The following is a 19,310-nucleotide window of genomic DNA, read 5'->3' as shown; positions in this document are numbered from 1 at the left end:
CTTTTTTGCAAATAAATGTTTTTTTGATTTCTTCTAAAACTATAAAACTCCCCTAAATGAATATATGGAGTTTTTTAAAACATCATGTGTTGAAAAAAAAGCTCAATCAAAAGGTAAAATGGATTTTAAACAGCTTATAACGCTTATAAAAGATTTTTTTTAATCAAAGTTGTTCAAAAAAAAAAGTATTTGTATATAAGTTCTTGTTTTCAAATACAGCGAAGAACTTTATGTTAAATAAATTACATTTAATGTAAAGTAGCTTGATGTTTTTTAACATACATGCTTTCATTTGTTTGAGTAGGTTTATCAAAAAACACAACGATAAAGAATTGTTCTATGACGAAGTATAACTATCCACCAGACATGGTAACAAGCGTCGCAAATTAAATATGTCACTATCAAAAAATCCCCGACAGTAGGATTTTTTAATCTTAAATGTAAATAAACTTTTTAAAATGGTTATAATAGTTAGTTTTTAATCTTTAGATAGGTTTTCTTATAATGAAGATATCAAAACTAATTTAAACTTAAATCTTTTCAGTTTCCTCGTTTAAACCTTTGATTAATATTAAGCCACAAATTAATACTATACAGTTATTTCTTTATAACCATTAAGCCTATAATTTACAACTCTCATTTGTGGACATAGCATGCATAAACAAAACATTTTTGTATACTGTAAATAAGACATTAAAGTGTTTCACTAAAAATGTTCTTTCTAACTTTTATTGATTATTAAGAGTAATAAAACTTTTAAGTCTAATGTACCTTGAAGAATTTATGTATTTAACTTAATAAAAAATTTATATAAAAAATAAACAATAGTTAATAAATAACAATGTTGAATAAAAGTTACATGAGAAAAATATATTATATTTAAAAGTGTTTTTTAAAACTTTAAGCTAAAAATAGTTTACTTCATTTTTCGTTATTGAAAAAAAATTAATGTAATATGTAAAAATATTATTATTATTTATTATATTATGTGCAATGTTGGACTCAGGCATTAAAACCTGAGTCACTTAAACAAGACTTATAAACTGTTTTAGTTTTATAATTAAGGTGTTAATTACATTTTAGTACATTGTAAATTTAGAATAAATAATTTAAAATTATGGTAAGTTTATAACAACAAAAGTAATAAAGATTAACTTATGAAATTGTATCCAATGTAAAATATGAGAAAATATATAAGCTATTATTTGTTACTTTAGCTTTCTAGTTACTATAGCAATAAAACAGCTGTAATTAGTGGTTTTAAAATTTTACCATGCACCAATAAAAATAAAAAATAAAAAAAGATAAGTTTGATTATACTAATTATTTTTCTGAAAAGTAACAAATATTGAAAATTACTACTACTTCAGATAATATCAAAACTTATAAACCTTGACTTTTATGTCTAATTTATTACATTTTAGTTGATATATAAATCTAGAACCATCTTCACTCGTTTGTTTAATAAACATATTAGTATAATTTGCTGTTTAAGGACAAAGCTGTACCAAAAAAAATGTTAAACTAAACTAAGTATAAATTAAGAGGTAATATTTATTGTTTATTGAACGACAAAAATAAAATCGATCAAAATATTTTGTCTTGGGGTTGGGACCTGGTGTACGAAAAATTCTTTCGGTTATCGAGTCGCACACCACTTGGATACCTTTTAATGTCTTATCCAGGACAACATTTTATTTATTTACTATAAACATGTAATCAACATGCTTTATTGTTATTTAAGATGAACAGAAACCAAATGCAAATGTTTGATGTACGTCACTTAATAAAATTTTAATAAGTTTTATAATATTAGACTTACGAGAACATTTTCCATGTTGCACAGTTCGGCCTGTTTGCTTTTATTTTAAATTATTTTATGATTTTAGCAATTTTGTCTTATGAATTACTTCAAATTAGCTTAATACAACTCAATCTGAATTAAACTTTTTAAAACAGACTTTTATACTTTCGACGTAACTATTTTTAGCTACACTTTTCAAATTCATTGTATATAACTAAAATTACACTGTAACATTAAAAGTTTTTAGCAACATTATTTTGAGAATTCACTTAACGAAATTAATTAATAAACTTTAATTTGAAAATGAGTGACTTATGTTAAAATTTTTCAGTTTAAATTATTACAATTAACTTTTGGCTTTTTCGGCTACGTTTGGCAACTATGCCTACAAGAGTAATCATTGAATTTTTTATACAAACACTATTTGTTCTTTAAACATTTCAGTTAACTAAGATTAAAGCTAAAAAGCCTTGAGAAAATTAAAAAATGCTAATATAAGTAACCCTGCACCAAAAGTTACCAAGGATTTAAATTTGCTTATATATATACAAATAGATTTTTGTTGTGTTCAACAAACTACATTGTTTACAAGTAAAAGTTATATAATTTATCACAGTTTAAAGATAGATTTTTTCTTAAACTTTACTATTTCAGTTAGTAAAAAGTATTTTGTACACATGGTTATAGCAAAAATTTAAAAAAGAGCTTTAAAATATGTACGTTTAAATTTACCTTAACTTGTTATACACATATGTATTATGTATTGCTTTTACAATAAAGAAAAAAAACGTTATTAACATTTCTATATTTTGTTGCTTTTGTGAATTTTGTTTATATAACTTTCTTAGAGAAAAAGTTTCTTAAAATTAAAATCAAATGATCTAAGAAAAAGTAGATTAATTTTTTTTACAGGTAAAAACTGCTAACAAAGTTGTTACAAACAATTTTACTAGAATAAGTTTTGAATATTTTTAAATAGTTTATAATCTATGATTTAGAACAAAAAACTGTTAATATTTTTATTGCATGTTTAACTGGAATAAAACATTAAAACTCTTAAAATCATTAAATTATTTATGTTTTTCTGCATTGGTAAAAAATACTTTTATACACATAAAAAAATAAGACTTTAAACGATTAAGGCACTAAATAAAACAGAAGGCACTACAGAGACTATAAAGACTTTAAAATAAAAAATAATAGTCAACATTTATATATAATGATTAAAAAAGTTTCCTTAAAGCTTGTACATAATTTTATAAATATATAATGTTCTGGGTAAAAATTAAACTATATCCGTGGTTTATAAATTGATAAACGAAAATTTATTTCGTAAACCAGATTTTTCGAGCAAACTCTTTAAGCCGTTTTTTTGAAGTTCTACAAACAACCAAATTATAATCTAAAAAAGATATAATGATTTCTTTAGTTAATAATTATAAAAAATATATATTGATTATGTATTAAACATTTAACTAAATATTAAAAAAAACTAATATTTAAACTTTTACTTTATGTTGTAAAAGTTTTGAAACAAAATGTAGTTTGAAAGTACAATTGCTACAGAATTGTCTTAATTTTCTTAGCTTTGCTTCTTAAACAATTTGTACAATTATGGCTTTTTTAAAATAACCCAAACTAAAACCTTTGCATAGACAGTGAACACAAGCTATTTTAAAAACATTGGTGATCTATTTCAATATTAAGTAATATACTTAAGAAATAAACTTATAAAAAAGTTACTCTTTTTAAAAAATAGTAGTAAACCTTCCGGAATTTACTGTTTTGCTGTTTTTAGATTATTATTGGGGGGTTTTGTTTATACTAAACCTAATTAAAAACATTTTTATTAGCTGTTTTAAACTAATGATTACTTTTTTGTTGTATGTATGTCATTTTTGAACATCTTAAATGTTAAATTTAGTGAGTGTTTGGTTTTTTTAGTATGTAAAGGTGTTAACCACTGGGATTTAAATTGAAAAGTTTAACTCAAAGAGTTTTAAAGCCTTTGTAAGGGCTTCTATGCCTTCAGTCCACACTAATATGTTTAAAGCTGAACACCAGTTATTCTATTAAAATAGCTTATGTACTTATAAATCAACAAATTAATGCCTTGTTAATTGAGTTTTTTTTTTATTTTTTACGAAAAATAATAGTTGGAACTACAATAAATTGATCAAGTGGTCAGCTTTCTGCAAGTTGATTTTTTATTTTCAAAAAGAAGTGCTGAAATTGTTTGTATTAAAAAAAAACTTATCTGTACTTCATGATCAAAGTTTTCAAAGAAAAAAAAAAGATATTTATTAGCATCTACTTGGATCAATTTTATAGACCACATTGATAGACTACATGTTTTTCAAAAAAAGGTATAAAAATATTGAAATTCAATAAAAAGCCACCATGAAACCTTTTCCTGATTGTCCCAATTTTTAAGTTCCGCATAATGTATTTTTATGATAATTGCTTCATGTATAAAATATGAGCTGACTGAAAACTCAATGATTGAATTTTTTATAAGCATCCTATTGTACAACATATATACATATATAAATATATATATATGAATCCATAAAAAGTTTTAGCTTGAGAAAATTGAGCCTAAAAAAAAACTATAATTTAAACTATCTTTCAATCTTTGCTCTATTATAAGTGTTTATGCTTTCCAATTGAATTTTATTTAGAGTTTTCTTAAGTGGGCAAATTTTGCTCCTTATGGGGATTTACGGGTATCAGAGGCCACTTGTTTGTGTGAAGCAAAAGAGTAAATGGTTGATATCTAATAATGAGGAAGTATTTATTTTTAAAGCCACTGCAAAATTGGTATTTTAAAAATTTGGTTTAAGAAATCTTAAACTAGTTGTTTATATTTTTACCTGAATTTTAAATAAGATTATTTTACTATAATATCAAAATTAAGGATATTTTTCTTTAAATGTTATTTTACTCATATGTAAGTATGTATTGTAAACCAATTTTTATGCTTGAGTATTTTAGTTTAATCTTAGCCAGTTTTTATATTTATCAGTCTTCGTGCGCGTCAGGCTAAATCAGGCTAAGTCAGGCTAAATCAGTTTTTTTGAAAAAAGTTGAAAAATGTCAGACTAAATCAGTTTTTTTATTTAAAAATTTGAGAACCTCAGTTTTTCTCAGTTCAAATGCTTAAAAACTTTTGATTAAAAAAAAAATTGAGAAATCTTTTAAGATCAAATGGAGAAGTGAGAATATTTCTAAATAAAGATTAAGTTATTAAAGACATAATCAGTCAGTATTTGTTAAAATAAATGCTTGAAACCTTTTGTTAAATCTTTAAAGAAAATTTAAGAATCTTTATATTTTGTTTTGAGTATATTATATACGTCATAATTATAAAAATTCATAAAAAAGTTTAAACATTACAGTTTAGTTCAACAACTTAGCTGTTTGTTTGAATTTGTTTACATCAGCTATGTTTTCAGAGCTTAGTTGGTTGAACTGTTTTAATTTCTAATTAAAAGGCTTTATACCATATACTTTTCAAATTAAAACTTTTAGTATTTTATGTTTGTTTAATGTTTATTTAAAGTTATAAGAGATATTCACAACACTAAAACTTAGCTTTATGATATAAGTACTAAGTTTTGTGGGAGTACAAAATTTAGGTACAAATCAATTTTTATTGCAAGAACAAAATATTAAAGTTTTTTTTTTAATTTAAGTGTAAGCTTTTTAAATCTGATACGACATCAAAAATCACTGTATTTATTTAGAGTTTAAGATTTATAATTATGTATCAATTTTAAGTATTAGTCAAAATACTATAATAAACATTTTTTACTTACTTTATACTCGTGTAAGCGTCTCATTTTAAATTTTAATAAAACATGACAATGCATATAATTTTATTATAAATCTTCTGGTTATAATGTTTTTACTTAGTGCTAAATTAAGTTGAACAAATGTGTTTTGTATTTTAAAACTAATCACTAAAAGTTATAGATTAGATATAACACTTATTTTAAAACTTATCACTTAATTTGTTATGTAATTGGCACAGGGGGGTTGATCACCTTTTTCACAATTTAGTCTTATTTTATTGAGTTGTAATTAAGCTTAGAGTTGCTTTTTGCAGATTTTAAAAGCTCAAACTATTTTCGAGATAAAGCTGGTTGAAGTCGGAGACAACAATAGTACTAATCAAAACCCCACAATACCTAAAATGACTTTTAAAGGGGATTTTCCTTACTTTGAAAAAATGTTAGGCTAAATTGGTCTCAGTCAGGCTAAATGAAAAAATTTCGCGCACAAACCCTGATTTATTTTGATTTAAATATTTATAAGTTTTATATAGTATAGTAGTTTTTGTCTTATCATGATTGATAGTAAGCAAAGATGAAAAAAAAAACTGTTTGTTTGTACTGTTTAAAAATTTCATAGACTCTTTAAACACTAATAGTATAAGTGTTGAAAGCTGTTAGCATATTTGTAATAATAAAACTAAGTTTATTATTGTACTTTGGAAAAAAGATACTTAAAAACTGAACTTAACACACATAACTTTCTAGACTTTTTATAAACTATTTCTGTACTCTTATATCTCTGTAAATTTAAACAAAACTTTCAAATCTATATGGAATACGTTTGCTGGCTGTGTTGTTTTTTGTTCAGTACTGTAATTGGATTGGCAAAAACTGAAGATGAATCTGAAGGTTACTTTGTTTATGGTTTTGAAAATATAGTATTTTCTCACTAAAGATGCACTCAAGTAAAGTTTTAAAACGTTTTTAGTTAGACTGTAAGTTTAATTTTTGTTTGAAGTTTAAAAAAAATATTACTGCTTAAGGTTAAATAGTACAAATTTACATATATTAAGGTTGCTACTAAATTGTCAAAAAAATCCAGGTTTAGAGAGAAACAGTAAAGTGAAATATATTGAATAATTTTTTTACAAATATAGAACCAAAAAAAAAAGTTGTTGATTTTTATATCTTATAATTTATAGTTTTTATATTAATTTTACTTCTTTATCATTTAAGGCCACAGGAAGGGGGGGTTAAACACTTTTTTTACAAAAATTAACTTTCACTTTTATATGAAAGCTTTAAGTACAAACTACAAACCAGTTTTTAATTCACAAATATCATTTAACTTTTGAGATATTTTATTTTTGTAAAAAGTTTCCCATATAAACATATGGGTTGCAAATTTTTTGGAGTCAATTTTCTTAGAAATTTTAAAATTCACTAAAAATCTATCTCCTCCTTCATTTTTCAAGCAATCTTATTCAAATTTTCAGGAAATGTTCCTTATATTAAAAGAAAAAAAAAGTTATTTATGAATTTTAATAATTAAAAAAAAAAATATGTAAAAAAAAAGACTTAAAAAAAAAAAATTTTTACAATTTTTTTTTTAAGTCCAAAGTAACGTTTTTTGTTATTGTATAAAGATTAGACTGTAGAAGTTTGAAAAAGATTGCTTGAAAAATGTAGGAGGGATAGATTTTAAATTAAATTGTCTTTTTTGCTATTTAGTTTTCCCTTCTTATAGGGAATCTGTTATGCGGCCCAACTTTGACTGGTCATATCTCAAAAAATGATTAGAATTTTTTAAAACGATAAAAAGCATCTTGAAGCTTAGAAACAACTCTATAAAATATCATCATCTTATAAAATACATAGCTTACCCCCCCTATGGCCTTAAAGGAATATTTAAATAGTTGTAATTATAGTTTTGCTTGTGCTACAATGTAGTCTATGTATGTATATAATTTAACTATGCCCTTGTTTTAAGATAAATTTGGATAGTTACATATTTAGTTTAGTATAATAACTTAAATAGTAGTCATTGGTAAGCTTACATAACTATTAGCAAAGCACTATTTGTGTAGAACTGAATCACTTTTAAAAATAAAGTTTAAGAGGAAATTTGGGTTAATCACTTTTTATAGTCTTATTTTTTATGTTATTGGATAGACTTCAAGGTATTTTTTATTCTACTAATACTAAATTTTAGGATACATGAATCAATTTTTGAGAGTACCTAGGTTCCTTATGGATAATTAAAATTTAAGCAAAAAGTTATCATATTTAAATGTGTTTTATTATATACATATTTTGAGAAGGATTAAGATGTATATGAACTGTACTGTTTTTCTTTATAACTACACACTTTTTAGGATTTGGTTAAAACTAAATTTATTCAAAAAATCTTTATAGTTTTAAAATTGTTAATAAAACTAATGAATATCAGCTAACTCAAAGCTGAACATCAGTTAATAACTTTAAAAAATTAGTTCAATAAACTATATATTTTTTCAAGCATGATTTTAAACAATTTTCATGTTTTGTTTCTTACCACAGCAGGATTGAGATGTAAGTGGACGGACTGGATGAGTCTGTCCTCTGATGAAGATTACCTGAACACTGATTACGGATCACTTGACGCAATAAGGGATGAAAAAATGTTCCAGTTTTGCAGCAACCCCGTAGATATAAGCTGCAGGGATGAGAACAATAAAGTAATAAACATTTTGTAATGATATTTTTGTACAGCATGTTTGTTTAGTTACAATACACAGTAACTAATCAGTCTAAAAAAGTAACATTTAAAACCTATATTAGATTTATTTATATTCCTTATGTAAATCAAAACTGCTGTATTCAACTCTTTAGTGTGTACTAGCATTAGTTTCACCAAAAAGTCATTTAGTTTTGTAAAAATCCTACTTGACAATCAAAACTCGTTAAAAATAAGATTTTTTTATGATGTTTAACAACATTTATTTTAGACATTAAAAATGGATGAATCAAATGATGATGTGGAATGCTTGCTTAGCTTTGGAGCAAAATGCAAAAGCCCCTTTTTCTGCCCTAAGTACAGTGTAAAGCTGAAGTGTTGCTACTTTCCACCACCAGCTAATGGTCAGTGTTACTTAATACTAATTAATCTTCTTTACTTCACTATAACTGGTTGATTATAGCTCAAATGTATTTAAAGCCTTTCATTGTATAGCTTAAGACATAAAAGTATTTTAAAAATTCTTTCAGTGCTGCTAAATTTTACTTTGACACTTTTCATCGCTTTGAAACTAGTTTATTTCTAAATATGTAAAGAATGTTTTTTTTTTATATTTAAGGAGTGTTAGTGATTTAAATACTAATACAAAAAATGCAAACAGTATATAGTTCTACCCAACCTTACATGAGTCAATTATTATTATCATATTCAACAACACAATGAATTTTCAGGCCCGCCTTTTCTGCTGTCCTCCAAAGAGAATGACCAGTGCCTTGAATCTCAGAACTTCTTTTCATCTGTGAAGACCCCAGTGCACTTTTCGACGTGCAACTTGGAAAGCCAGTACCAACATTGGACGTGGTCGGGAGACCAGAAACTGGTAAACGGGGTGACAAAGCAGTGTTTGTACTACAACCGATTGGAAGGAGAACTGGTCACTTCTGATTGTGATCTTGATACCACCGGAGGTATGTTGAAATTTGAATAAGTTAATAAAGAACTGTGATGTCATGCTTTTCGTGCAAAGTTGTTTGTAGCTTTTACTTTGGCTACAATAGTTAAATTGCTACTTAAAGTTTTAAATGTATAAATAAAAAACATATTCTAGTCTCTTTGTATGTCTTTTTATGTCTCTCACGAAGTTTTATGTATTGTACTTAGTTTTTTGATACCAAAAAAATTATTCTTTAACCCAAATAACTCTCATTTTTAGATTTGATATGTTTATCTTTTTAAAGTCATTTAACAATCACATGCTTACATTTGAAACTAAATTAAGTAGTTCACATGTTTTAGATAACTTTTCCTTAAATTTAAGTATGTTAGTATGTTAAGAATGCAGATTGGTAGACCAGAACTAACATTTATTTAATTTATCAGATTCAGAATGGGTGGCTGAGGACTGGAGTTTGCTGCACTCCATCAGCAACGATTATTTATCCAGTTCAGGGGAAACACCTAAACTGATACCAGATCCTGATGGTAGCAGGTGGCAAGCGAAAGTTGAAGTCGGAACTGGGAAGCTGGAAGCCATGGAAGGTATAATTTGTTGAACTGTTTTAATGAGATTTTAAGCATTTTTATGTTAATATTTAACTTTTCTGCCATAACAGGGTCCCTCTTTTTCTACAAAAATAAACACTGATCTTCAATAAAAGCTAAAATTGTATACTATAATATACTTTATGTAGAATTATCCAAAATAATTAATTGTTGAGGTGTAGTCACACTTGTAAAAAAAAAATCTAAACAAAGTTATGAGATATAAATTTCTCCTATTTGATATTCTTGAAGTTAAAAAAAAATTAAAGTAAAAAGAGTTCTAAGTTAATTTTAAGTTTTAAAAATTCCAAGTTAGATGGTGTTTTATTTTAGCAATGAAATTAAAAAGTAGAGGCTTAAGTTGTTTGTTGTTGAAAAAACTGCTAAATTGTTTTCAAAGAACATTTTCATAAGGTAAAACATTTTCTTTCTATAGTATAGTTTTATTAAATGGTTTCAAGTGTTTTGATAAGATGTGTTAAGTAAAATTTAAAGTACAACTAATAAATCTTATATTTTTACAATTAGTAAGATAGTTTTTCTGAAAAAAAAACTTTTAATTATTTATATAAAATAATTTAATTGTTATAAGTATAATATTTTTGAAAGTAAAGTAAAAAATAACTGTTTTCTGAAAATTATTAAAAGAAATAATGTGTTAAATTTTTTTTTATAAAATGTTAAGTAATTTTTGTTAAAAAACTCTTATAAAACTAAAAACTTAAAGTGTAAACTAAATAAAATTTTTTTATTGCAGTACTTTATATCTGCAAAATAATCTTATAAAAGTATAAAAAGTTTTATATTCTGTTTTTTTGACAATGAAATACACTCCATTAGCAATATCTAATTGCTTAAGCTTTATCTAATCTTTCTATAATAACACCATTAAGACCTTTATACATTCGATATTTTGAAACTTTTTACTTATCTTCCTAATTTTTCAAAGTAGTTGTAGAAATTTAGACTTTTCAAAGTTAAATTGTTATATAAGATATTCACATATTTATTAAGCTAGGGATAATACACTTTTGTGTTTTATTAAATGAAAGTTTATAAATTTTGAAACAATAAAGTAATATATTTATTTAATATAAATTCAATAAAAATGACTGTTATCTAATAACTTTTAATATTCATAGCTATTTTTAACTCCGACTTAAATTAAGCTTATCGATTAAACATATGTTATGTACAATTCAATAGCTACCTTACAATAAAGCACAAAGTAAATACAGCTTTTAATTATTTTAATTTATATTTTATCCTTCTAAATCTTTTCAAACTACCACATTTTTTATGTTTTTTAACTAAGATTTTATTTTGGTAAATAATAAAAAAGATCTTCAAATTAAAAATTCTCTATGCAAACAGATATATAAGCGAAATTTCAGATTTTCTAAAGATTTTTGAAGTGACCATGTTAAAGAAAATATAGTAAGCTAATAGAAACCTACAATTTTAACTTATGTACAAAAAATTTTAAACACATCTAATAAAAAATGGTTCATTATCCTGTAATAAAACTAATTATTCTTATCCGACTAGTTGCAAGAGCTTTTCAATGTTTTTCACAGATAAAGAAATATTGGAAAATTGTTTTTTGCTCACTTTAGTTGGAAACAAAACATATTTACTATTTTAAGTAAAATAAATTTTATTAAAAAGAAAAAACTGCATATAACTGCATTATCGTAATTAAAACGTTTGTAGTCTTTAAATACAACAGCCTTTCACTGTTTCATATAAAAAGTATCAAAACTGTTTTTTAAATTTACACGAGTACAAAAAAATAACTATTCGATTTATTAAATAATAAATTTTTCCACTGCATTTGTGGAGTCGTGTGCAACACTGAAGTTAAGATATAATTTATCCTGTATACTAACACTGATTTTATTAAACAGAACGAACCATTCATAAGTTATATAAACTTATTGTTTATTTGCAGCGTCCCCCTGCAAATCGCTCCCAGCAACGCCGGCAAACGGGCAGATAAGTTGCAGTTTCGGGGTATTCACCGGAAGCGTGTGCGATTTCAGCTGCGACGAGGGATTCAAGCTGTCGCAGGGTCAGAGCGTCAAGTGCCGGAAGAACGGCAGGTTCAGAAACTCCAAGGCTAAGTGCACCCGTTAGTTTTTGATAAAATTTAAATATTATTGTTTAGTGAGTTTGAGAGATATCAATTAAAATTTTGTGTAAAACATGAAAATTTACTATAGAAATAAAATATATTTAAATACTTTTTGTAACACTTAATTTTGGTCAGGCATTAAGAATAGGTAACATTTTAGTAGGTTCAGAAACTCCAAAGCTAAGTGCACTATTTAGTTTTTGATATATTGAAATATTGTTATGTAATAAGAAGAGATATTGGGTGTGAATATAGTATGATTCACAAGAAAAAAATTGACATAATTTTTAATTTAATAAGAGTATTTTATTGACATATCATTGGTCAGAAATTAAGTAAAAAGTTTTTCTAAAAGTTATAAGATTTTTAAAGCACCCTTTAACTTATAGAATTATTAGTACTCTTTAAAATATTTTATCATAAGACGAAAACAGCATGCCATAGAATTTAAAAAAAGTTTTTGAGATGAGGTAAAATATTTTTTCTGCGTTTACAAACTGACAGAAATTTAACCTTAAAATTGTTTACTGTTACATTACATTTGAAACATTTATATACTTTGAATATACTGTTTGTAATAAAAAGGCTTACTTTTTATCTCTATGCACATAAGCTTTTCCGCATGACATTAATAATTAAAACTTTTTACGAGAAAACATTGAATATTATCTTAAACTTGTTTTATTTTGAATATAATCATATTGTACACAGCTATTATTATAATTTTTAAACAAACATTTTGTGCACCCAACAATTGTTTACCAAAAGATTTTATTCATAGTGCTAGAAATACTAGACTATTTTCTCCTTAATTAATATAAATTTAATTTTTTCCGATCTATATTTGAAAAAATTTAAAATAAATATTTTAAGCTGATAACTGATTTCTACCAAGTCTGAACTAATATAGCTCGAAAAAAATCTTTGTATAAGCAGTAGTTTTCAACCGTAAGTTTTTAAAAAGTTACAAAAATTTATACGCTAACTTTATTCATATCAATTTTATGTTTTTTCTAACATCTGTATTTAAATTCTTTCAGTTTAAGGCTATAACTACAAAAAACTTATACTAAAGTAGTCTTGAAAAACAAATAGAAAACCAAAGTTGAAAACAAATACTACACAAAAGTTTCATGTAAAATATATCAAATAGCATCATTTATAGTGTCTCCTTAAGATAGATAACTTCCGTGTTTTTTGATAAAAGCTAAAGTCAAAACATGAAAATTTAACATTTAAGCTCTAAATTAGTTTGACAAAAACAAAAGATTGAGTAAAAGCATCTTTAAAATAAACTGTTTTTATAACCAATAATTTGTACCACAAGTTTATAAACAGTAACAAAGTGTTAAAATATCCTTATTTGAGTGTATACTTTTAAATGTGTTTAAAAAACTTTCAGTTTAAGCTTATAACTACAAAAAGCATTTAAAGTCTTGAAACGTCTCAAAGCAATTAACGTTCAAATAAAATCAAATTTGAAAACAAAGGCCAAATGTTTTCTGTAAAAAATATTTCAAATGGCATCATTTAAATAAGTTAAATTCCAAAGGTGTTTTTGCCTCGTGAGAAATTCCAACTTTTAACTTTAAAATGTCAAATTTATCACAATGGCACTGAATTTAACAGTGAAAATTTTCCTTTTATTCAAAACTGAACTTCACCTTAAAGTCTCCTTAATCTTCGGCCACAAAATAGTATTTTTATTCTTTTGAACGGTGAAAGCGAAACTAGAAGTTTATTTACTTATGACGTGATAATCATAAATTATTTTTTAACTTATACAAGTTATTAGTGTTCTACTTTGAAAATTAAAATAAACTTAATATTAAAAAAAAACGGAGAACAAAGTGATTAGAATTGCTTAAACGTTTAAATTATGACATTAAAACTCTACAAATATCAAAAACTTTTGAACTGTAGTGGACGTTCAAACGTAATTATCGCGTTAGTGCGTCGGAAATTTCTCTCTGTGACGTCACAATGGTAAACCGTCACACGTGATTGATTTTGACATACCTCGGCGTGAGACAACTCCCATCAGTGGTAATCTGCTACTTTTTGATATTTTTCGATTTTTTTGATATTTTTACTTGTTTCTGTAGTTGGTTTGATACAAGGCCGATTTATTAGGTTTAAATTTTACAAACACTCAAATAGTGTTGGTTATTTTATTTTGGAACAACTTGTTTGTTTTTGAACTTTTGTGCTTTTTTTATGTTTTATTTCTAGCTAATATTCTTGTTTTTTTTTATTTTTTATATATTAACGTAAAATTTATTTTAAAGAAGAATGAATTTTCTAAATATTTAATCCATTTAATTACATTTGTGTTGTGAAATGTAATTCATATGACCTAATAGTTTTTAGACTTGTTTTTACCTTTTATAATGTCTCAAGTCTGAAACATTTGAAATTTTTGCGGTTCCAAAACTATAACTTCTAAAAATAGATCTTAAACTTTGTATAAAAAAAATTTGTATAATTCCTAAGTTTACATTTAATTAAAAACTGAATGTAATTTTTTGCAGCTAAAAGTTGTTTTTAGAAGTTATACTTGATTTAAAAAGTACATACTTTTTAGATTTGGATTTCTTAAAGCTGATGCTTATAAGTTTAGCATAAATCTTTCTTGAAGTAGCAATATATATTATATGGTTTTGTCTTTGTTTTTAACAAAATGAACTTTTTATCTTAATTTTATTTTGATTTATTTCTTTATGTGTCATGCCTAGGTTTTGATGCCTAAGTCAATCATACAGGCAATAAACTTAAAATTTTAATAATAATATCATTATTAACTTACTCCCGTATTTCTAAAATATTAATAGTAAGTGTTAAATGCATCTGAAAACTATTATTTAATTTCTAGTATCAGTTTTATTGAGGTCTTAAAACAAGAAAAAAAAAAAACAGAACTGGCTTCAAGTTTTTGTGTTTGAGGTTTTTCTTTTTTGCCAGCATATTGTTAGTGTAACAAATTATCATCAAACTATTTTATTGAATCCATACTTCAACAGGAATACAATGCCCCGACTCGCCGGAACTCGTCAACTCGTACGTGGATGAATGCACGGATGCTAACAACTACAACTCGACGTGCAGTGTCAAGTGCGATGTTGGTTACAAAACTGACGATGGTGGTCATATCACTTGCACTGAGCTCGGATGGATCGGTCAGCCTACTTGCGAAAGTTTGCTTGTTTTAATCTTTAGATATGTATTTGAAAAATGTTCGAACTATAAAAAAAACAAGTTTTTAAAAGGTTAGGTTTCTTAAAAACTTAGCTTAACGAATAGATAACGATTAAAATATTTTTTCAAACAACATTAAACAAATATTTATCAACTTTGACACTTGATGTTTTTTAAGATAAATTTTCTTTCAAATAAAAACAAGACCTATTTAACATTTTGTAAGTTCATAACCAGGTCTAGTTATTAAATTCAGTATAAAATAAATCCAAAATTGAGCTATTATATGTATAAATAGTAAACCTTAATGTTATAACCAGCACTTGCTGTATAAATTATTTTAGTATATGGTAAAATTATCATGACCTTTGAACTGGTGAAAATAGACGCGAAACACGATAATTTGATATAAAATATTTGTTTCAACGTAATGACTTCCGCAGTAATTTCAGTGGAATTTAACGAGTGTCAGCAATATAACACACGGCAATTTTGTGGTAATTTGCACCGCAGAGGAGTCTCAAAAGCTTACAATTTATTGACGTTTTTACATTTGTTCATGAATCATTATGTGTTTCAAATTACTTAATATGAGTAATTGGTTCTTTTGCAAAAGTAAGGCTAGTAAAAGTGTGTCAGAGTTTTTGGAACATCCTATATATGAGTCTAAAGTTATTTAGAAGTTTGAAAAGTTTTATAATTTTAGATACTAACTATATTACGACTCTACAAGTTTTAGTAATGTTCAATTTTGTATAAAACTTCAAACATAGAATTATTATCTTCTTGTAATTTTAGCAGATAAAAAAATATAATAAAAACTTAAGCTATTAATGTGAGGTTTAAACTCACACTTAAAGTATGAAAAAATAAAATATTTTAAGTACAGTTTCGTTGTATAGTTACTATCAAAAAAAAAGCTTCTTCTTTAAAAGTTTTTAAAGCTGTGTTTTTCATTAATTTGTGATAATTAGTTTTGTAGCGTAAAACAAAATAGTTTATCTATGGTTAAGGTCTACATTTTTGTGTACTTTTGTTTTAAATCTTTATTTTTTTGCTTTTGCTTTGAGTTTATTATTATATAATAATGTAAAATACTTTTAAAATTAATTTAGTCTGTCTGGATTAAAATAATCAATTTTAGTAAAATAGAATTTTTGTTCTAAATATAGTGCTCTAGTTTTATTATTTGATAAGCATACAAACAAACAAATAAGTTTGTTTTAAAAACTTACCTGTCTGTTTTTGGTAATCAATTTACCTCTGTCTAACATTAAAACTTTACCAAAACAGACTAAAAGCATATCTAATGTTTCTGATAATCAATTTTATACTGTCACATGTGGAAAAGCGTTAACATATTAAAAGATTTGTCCTGAAAAAATAAACAAATTATACGTGCTATTTTTAGTAATCAACTCTTGCTGTCAAGTATAAAAACATTAACAAAAAGCATATCTACTACTTTTAGTAATCAATTTTGTGCTGTCAGAACATTATCAAATTAGCACATCCTGCGCATCCGATGTACATGTAAATTTTAAAAGTTCAACATTTATGTGACGTAACTCGACTCGGTCGCGGTTTTAATTGAAAAATTGACAAGTTTATTGACAGGAAGGACTTTTGTTTATCCGAACTTTCATAAAGCTTTTTGTTTTTCTCCGTGAAGCTTTCTTTTTGTTTTTATCAGTTCTGCTGCTGGTGTCTTGTTGATAAAAAGTTTCGGCTTTAAAGGTTTTGCTGGCGAAAAGCGGTGTTAATTCGACCGTTAAGTTTTTTGAAAGAAGATTTGTTGTTGAAAGCTTTGTATCTTATGCATGCTTTGTTTATAAAATACCTCTATAACTGCTTTAAACATCTCAGTTAAGTAGTTAAGTAAATGTTTTGAATAATTTTTTTCAGCAGTAAAATAGTGTTTCTCTTTATTATTTAAGCTTTCATTAAACAAAAAAAAAAATATTAAAAATTTTGTAAAGTAAAAAATAATTAGTAAAATTTAAGAACAATGTGTAAGACTTCGAATATAAAATGTTTTTGTGAAACATAATAGTTAAAGTAATTAACATTAGCATTAAAACAAGTTAAAAAAAATCAGTAAACATGTTTTAAGTTACAAAAGAGTAATCAAAATACAATTGTATTATTATTTTTACATAACGTTTACAAACTTAAAATTAAACTAATTACAATCTAGAAATAAGATTCATACAATTTTATGTTTTGATCTTTTATTTAAAAATACAGTTTCCAACGTATTAATAACAAATAATTTTTAATTTAAACGTAAAGTTAAATTTAATGTCCCACCTATAAACTTAAAAGGGAGTTTTTTAGGTCAAAAAATCAGAATATAGTTATAAACAGAGCAACAAAAATACATTTATCTAGTTGAAATTAGCATTTATATGTGACACATTCACTCATAAAGAAATCAAATGTCTAACTCACACTGCATAAACTAAAAAAAAAAAATTTAAAGATTAGTATTTGTTAGTAAAACAAGTATGTATTAAATTATTTTTTATTATATATATATTATATTTATATAAAAAACAGTATAAATAATAATTAATATAATAAAACAAGTTCATTTACACAGGAATCAAATGTCCAACTCACACTACACTACCATCAAACCTGAACGCTATCGGGTGCACAGATTCCAATTTCCACCAATCACAGTGCACGTACGAGTGCGATGAAGGGTTCTCATTGGTCGGTTCTGACACGCTTGAATGCACACAAGATGCAGTGTGGAGTGATGAACTGCCTACCTGTGAAAGTGAGTGATTTTTATTTGTACATTAGAATTTTACAGTTATCAAACAAAAATAAAAAGAAGTTCGGGTCGTCTGCTTGCGAGTGTTAGTACTTTTTTATTTCTATGAATAAGAATCATATAAAAACTAAACACAAAGACAAACATAGTGATACAAAAAAACCTATCAATTAGAATAATGGTTGAAACCTACCAAAAAAAAGGTTGATTAAAACAATAGATAATAAATAAAGTTAGGTTCTGACGTCCTACTGTTTTTGGTTGCTTATGGTATTGTTGCTTTGGGTATTTTTAAAGTAATACATTTCAACTATGAAGGCATAGTAGATTAAAATAGTTATCTCATTGTATATTCTAATAAGAAGTTAAATTTTGGAAAAGTATATATTTTTGTACTTAAAATAAAGAAAAATATTTAAAACCGGCCTTGAGGTCAAAGATTAGTGATCTTAAATGTAAAATTTTATTAGTCAAAATTTAGTTAGTGTCTGTTTTATTTTTCCAAATTCCATTCCTGTCTATAGTTTAAAAAGTTATTAGCAACGTAAATTTAAACCAATCGTATCTTATTTATAAAAAGTTAGAAGTATTTAAGTGTATACTGTGATTATTTTTTAAAATTTGTTTTGAATTCGACGTACAATTTTATGAAAATATAATATTAGTTACGAATGTTTAATTACAAATTTTATTTATTAAACAAAAAAACACCTAAAATATTTTAAATATAATTTTTTTTTTATAATACCTCACATAAGTTTTGTGAAACTGTATTTTGTATTTTAATAAAAGTAATTGGTTGTTACCATACAAAATGTTTACAATACAAAGCTGTAAGCTCTTAAAAGACAATTAAATAATTGATGTGAGTCTTTTTTTTTCTATGTGAAAACATTAAACTTCAACTCTAATAAAGCTGCTTAGGTCATAAGCTATGGTTGCAATCTATTCATAAAAAATACGTTAGTTTTTTATTATTTATATCAATAGATGTGTCACACTATGATCGAACAGTTCGAAATTTTTAAACATCATCACAACAAGATAAATCGTTTAAATCTTAAATATTTTACAAATGAATCACATTTGTGTAAGAAATAAGATATGTATTTAAATATACTTTTTTTAAAGTTGTTACGAAATAAGGCAATTAAAATTTAAGTTCCACTTACATGACAAAGCAACAATTTCGAAATTGTTTTGTTCTTTTCATGGTGGTCTCCTTAAAGAGAAAATTTTCTGTTTAACAGAATAATTACACACACTGGAGAAAGTGCTTGATCTTTTAAATTTAGTTTGCAAATTGAATTCCACTACGTATTAAGTTACAGTGTTTAAAAGCTGGTTTAATATGGTTTAAA

The 19,310-nt window shown here is 25.2% G+C and overlaps 1 protein-coding gene across 3 annotated transcripts in view; it reads left to right on the top strand.

Annotated features, from left to right (window-relative positions):
* Nucleotides 1–6,352: 6,352 nt before the first annotated feature.
* Nucleotides 6,353–19,310, top strand: part of LOC145832682 (uncharacterized) — a 61,959-nt gene continuing 49,001 nt past the window's right edge. For 2 of the 3 annotated variants that reach the window (XM_082939985.1, XM_082939984.1), the window contains exons 1-8: nt 6,353–6,489; nt 8,140–8,297; nt 8,568–8,700; nt 9,028–9,264; nt 9,677–9,835; nt 11,790–11,969; nt 14,993–15,166; nt 17,770–17,952. In XM_082939985.1, the coding sequence (XP_082796111.1) occupies nt 6,411–6,489; nt 8,140–8,297; nt 8,568–8,700; nt 9,028–9,264; nt 9,677–9,835; nt 11,790–11,969; nt 14,993–15,166; nt 17,770–17,952 (1,303 nt within the window). In that variant the 5' untranslated portion in view covers nt 6,353–6,410. The remainder of the gene's footprint in view (nt 6,490–8,139; nt 8,298–8,567; nt 8,701–9,027; nt 9,265–9,676; nt 9,836–11,789; nt 11,970–14,992; nt 15,167–17,769; nt 17,953–19,310) is intronic. The other variant, XM_082939986.1, reaches the window with a different exon arrangement.

This window comes from Thalia democratica, chromosome 3 (assembly GCF_965202585.1).
Source record: "Thalia democratica chromosome 3, ktThaDemo2.hap1.1, whole genome shotgun sequence".
Taxonomy (NCBI): domain Eukaryota; kingdom Metazoa; phylum Chordata; class Thaliacea; order Salpida; family Salpidae; genus Thalia; species Thalia democratica.
The sequence above is the reverse complement of the archived record's forward strand: the minus strand, read 5'-3'. Positions and strand labels throughout refer to the sequence as shown.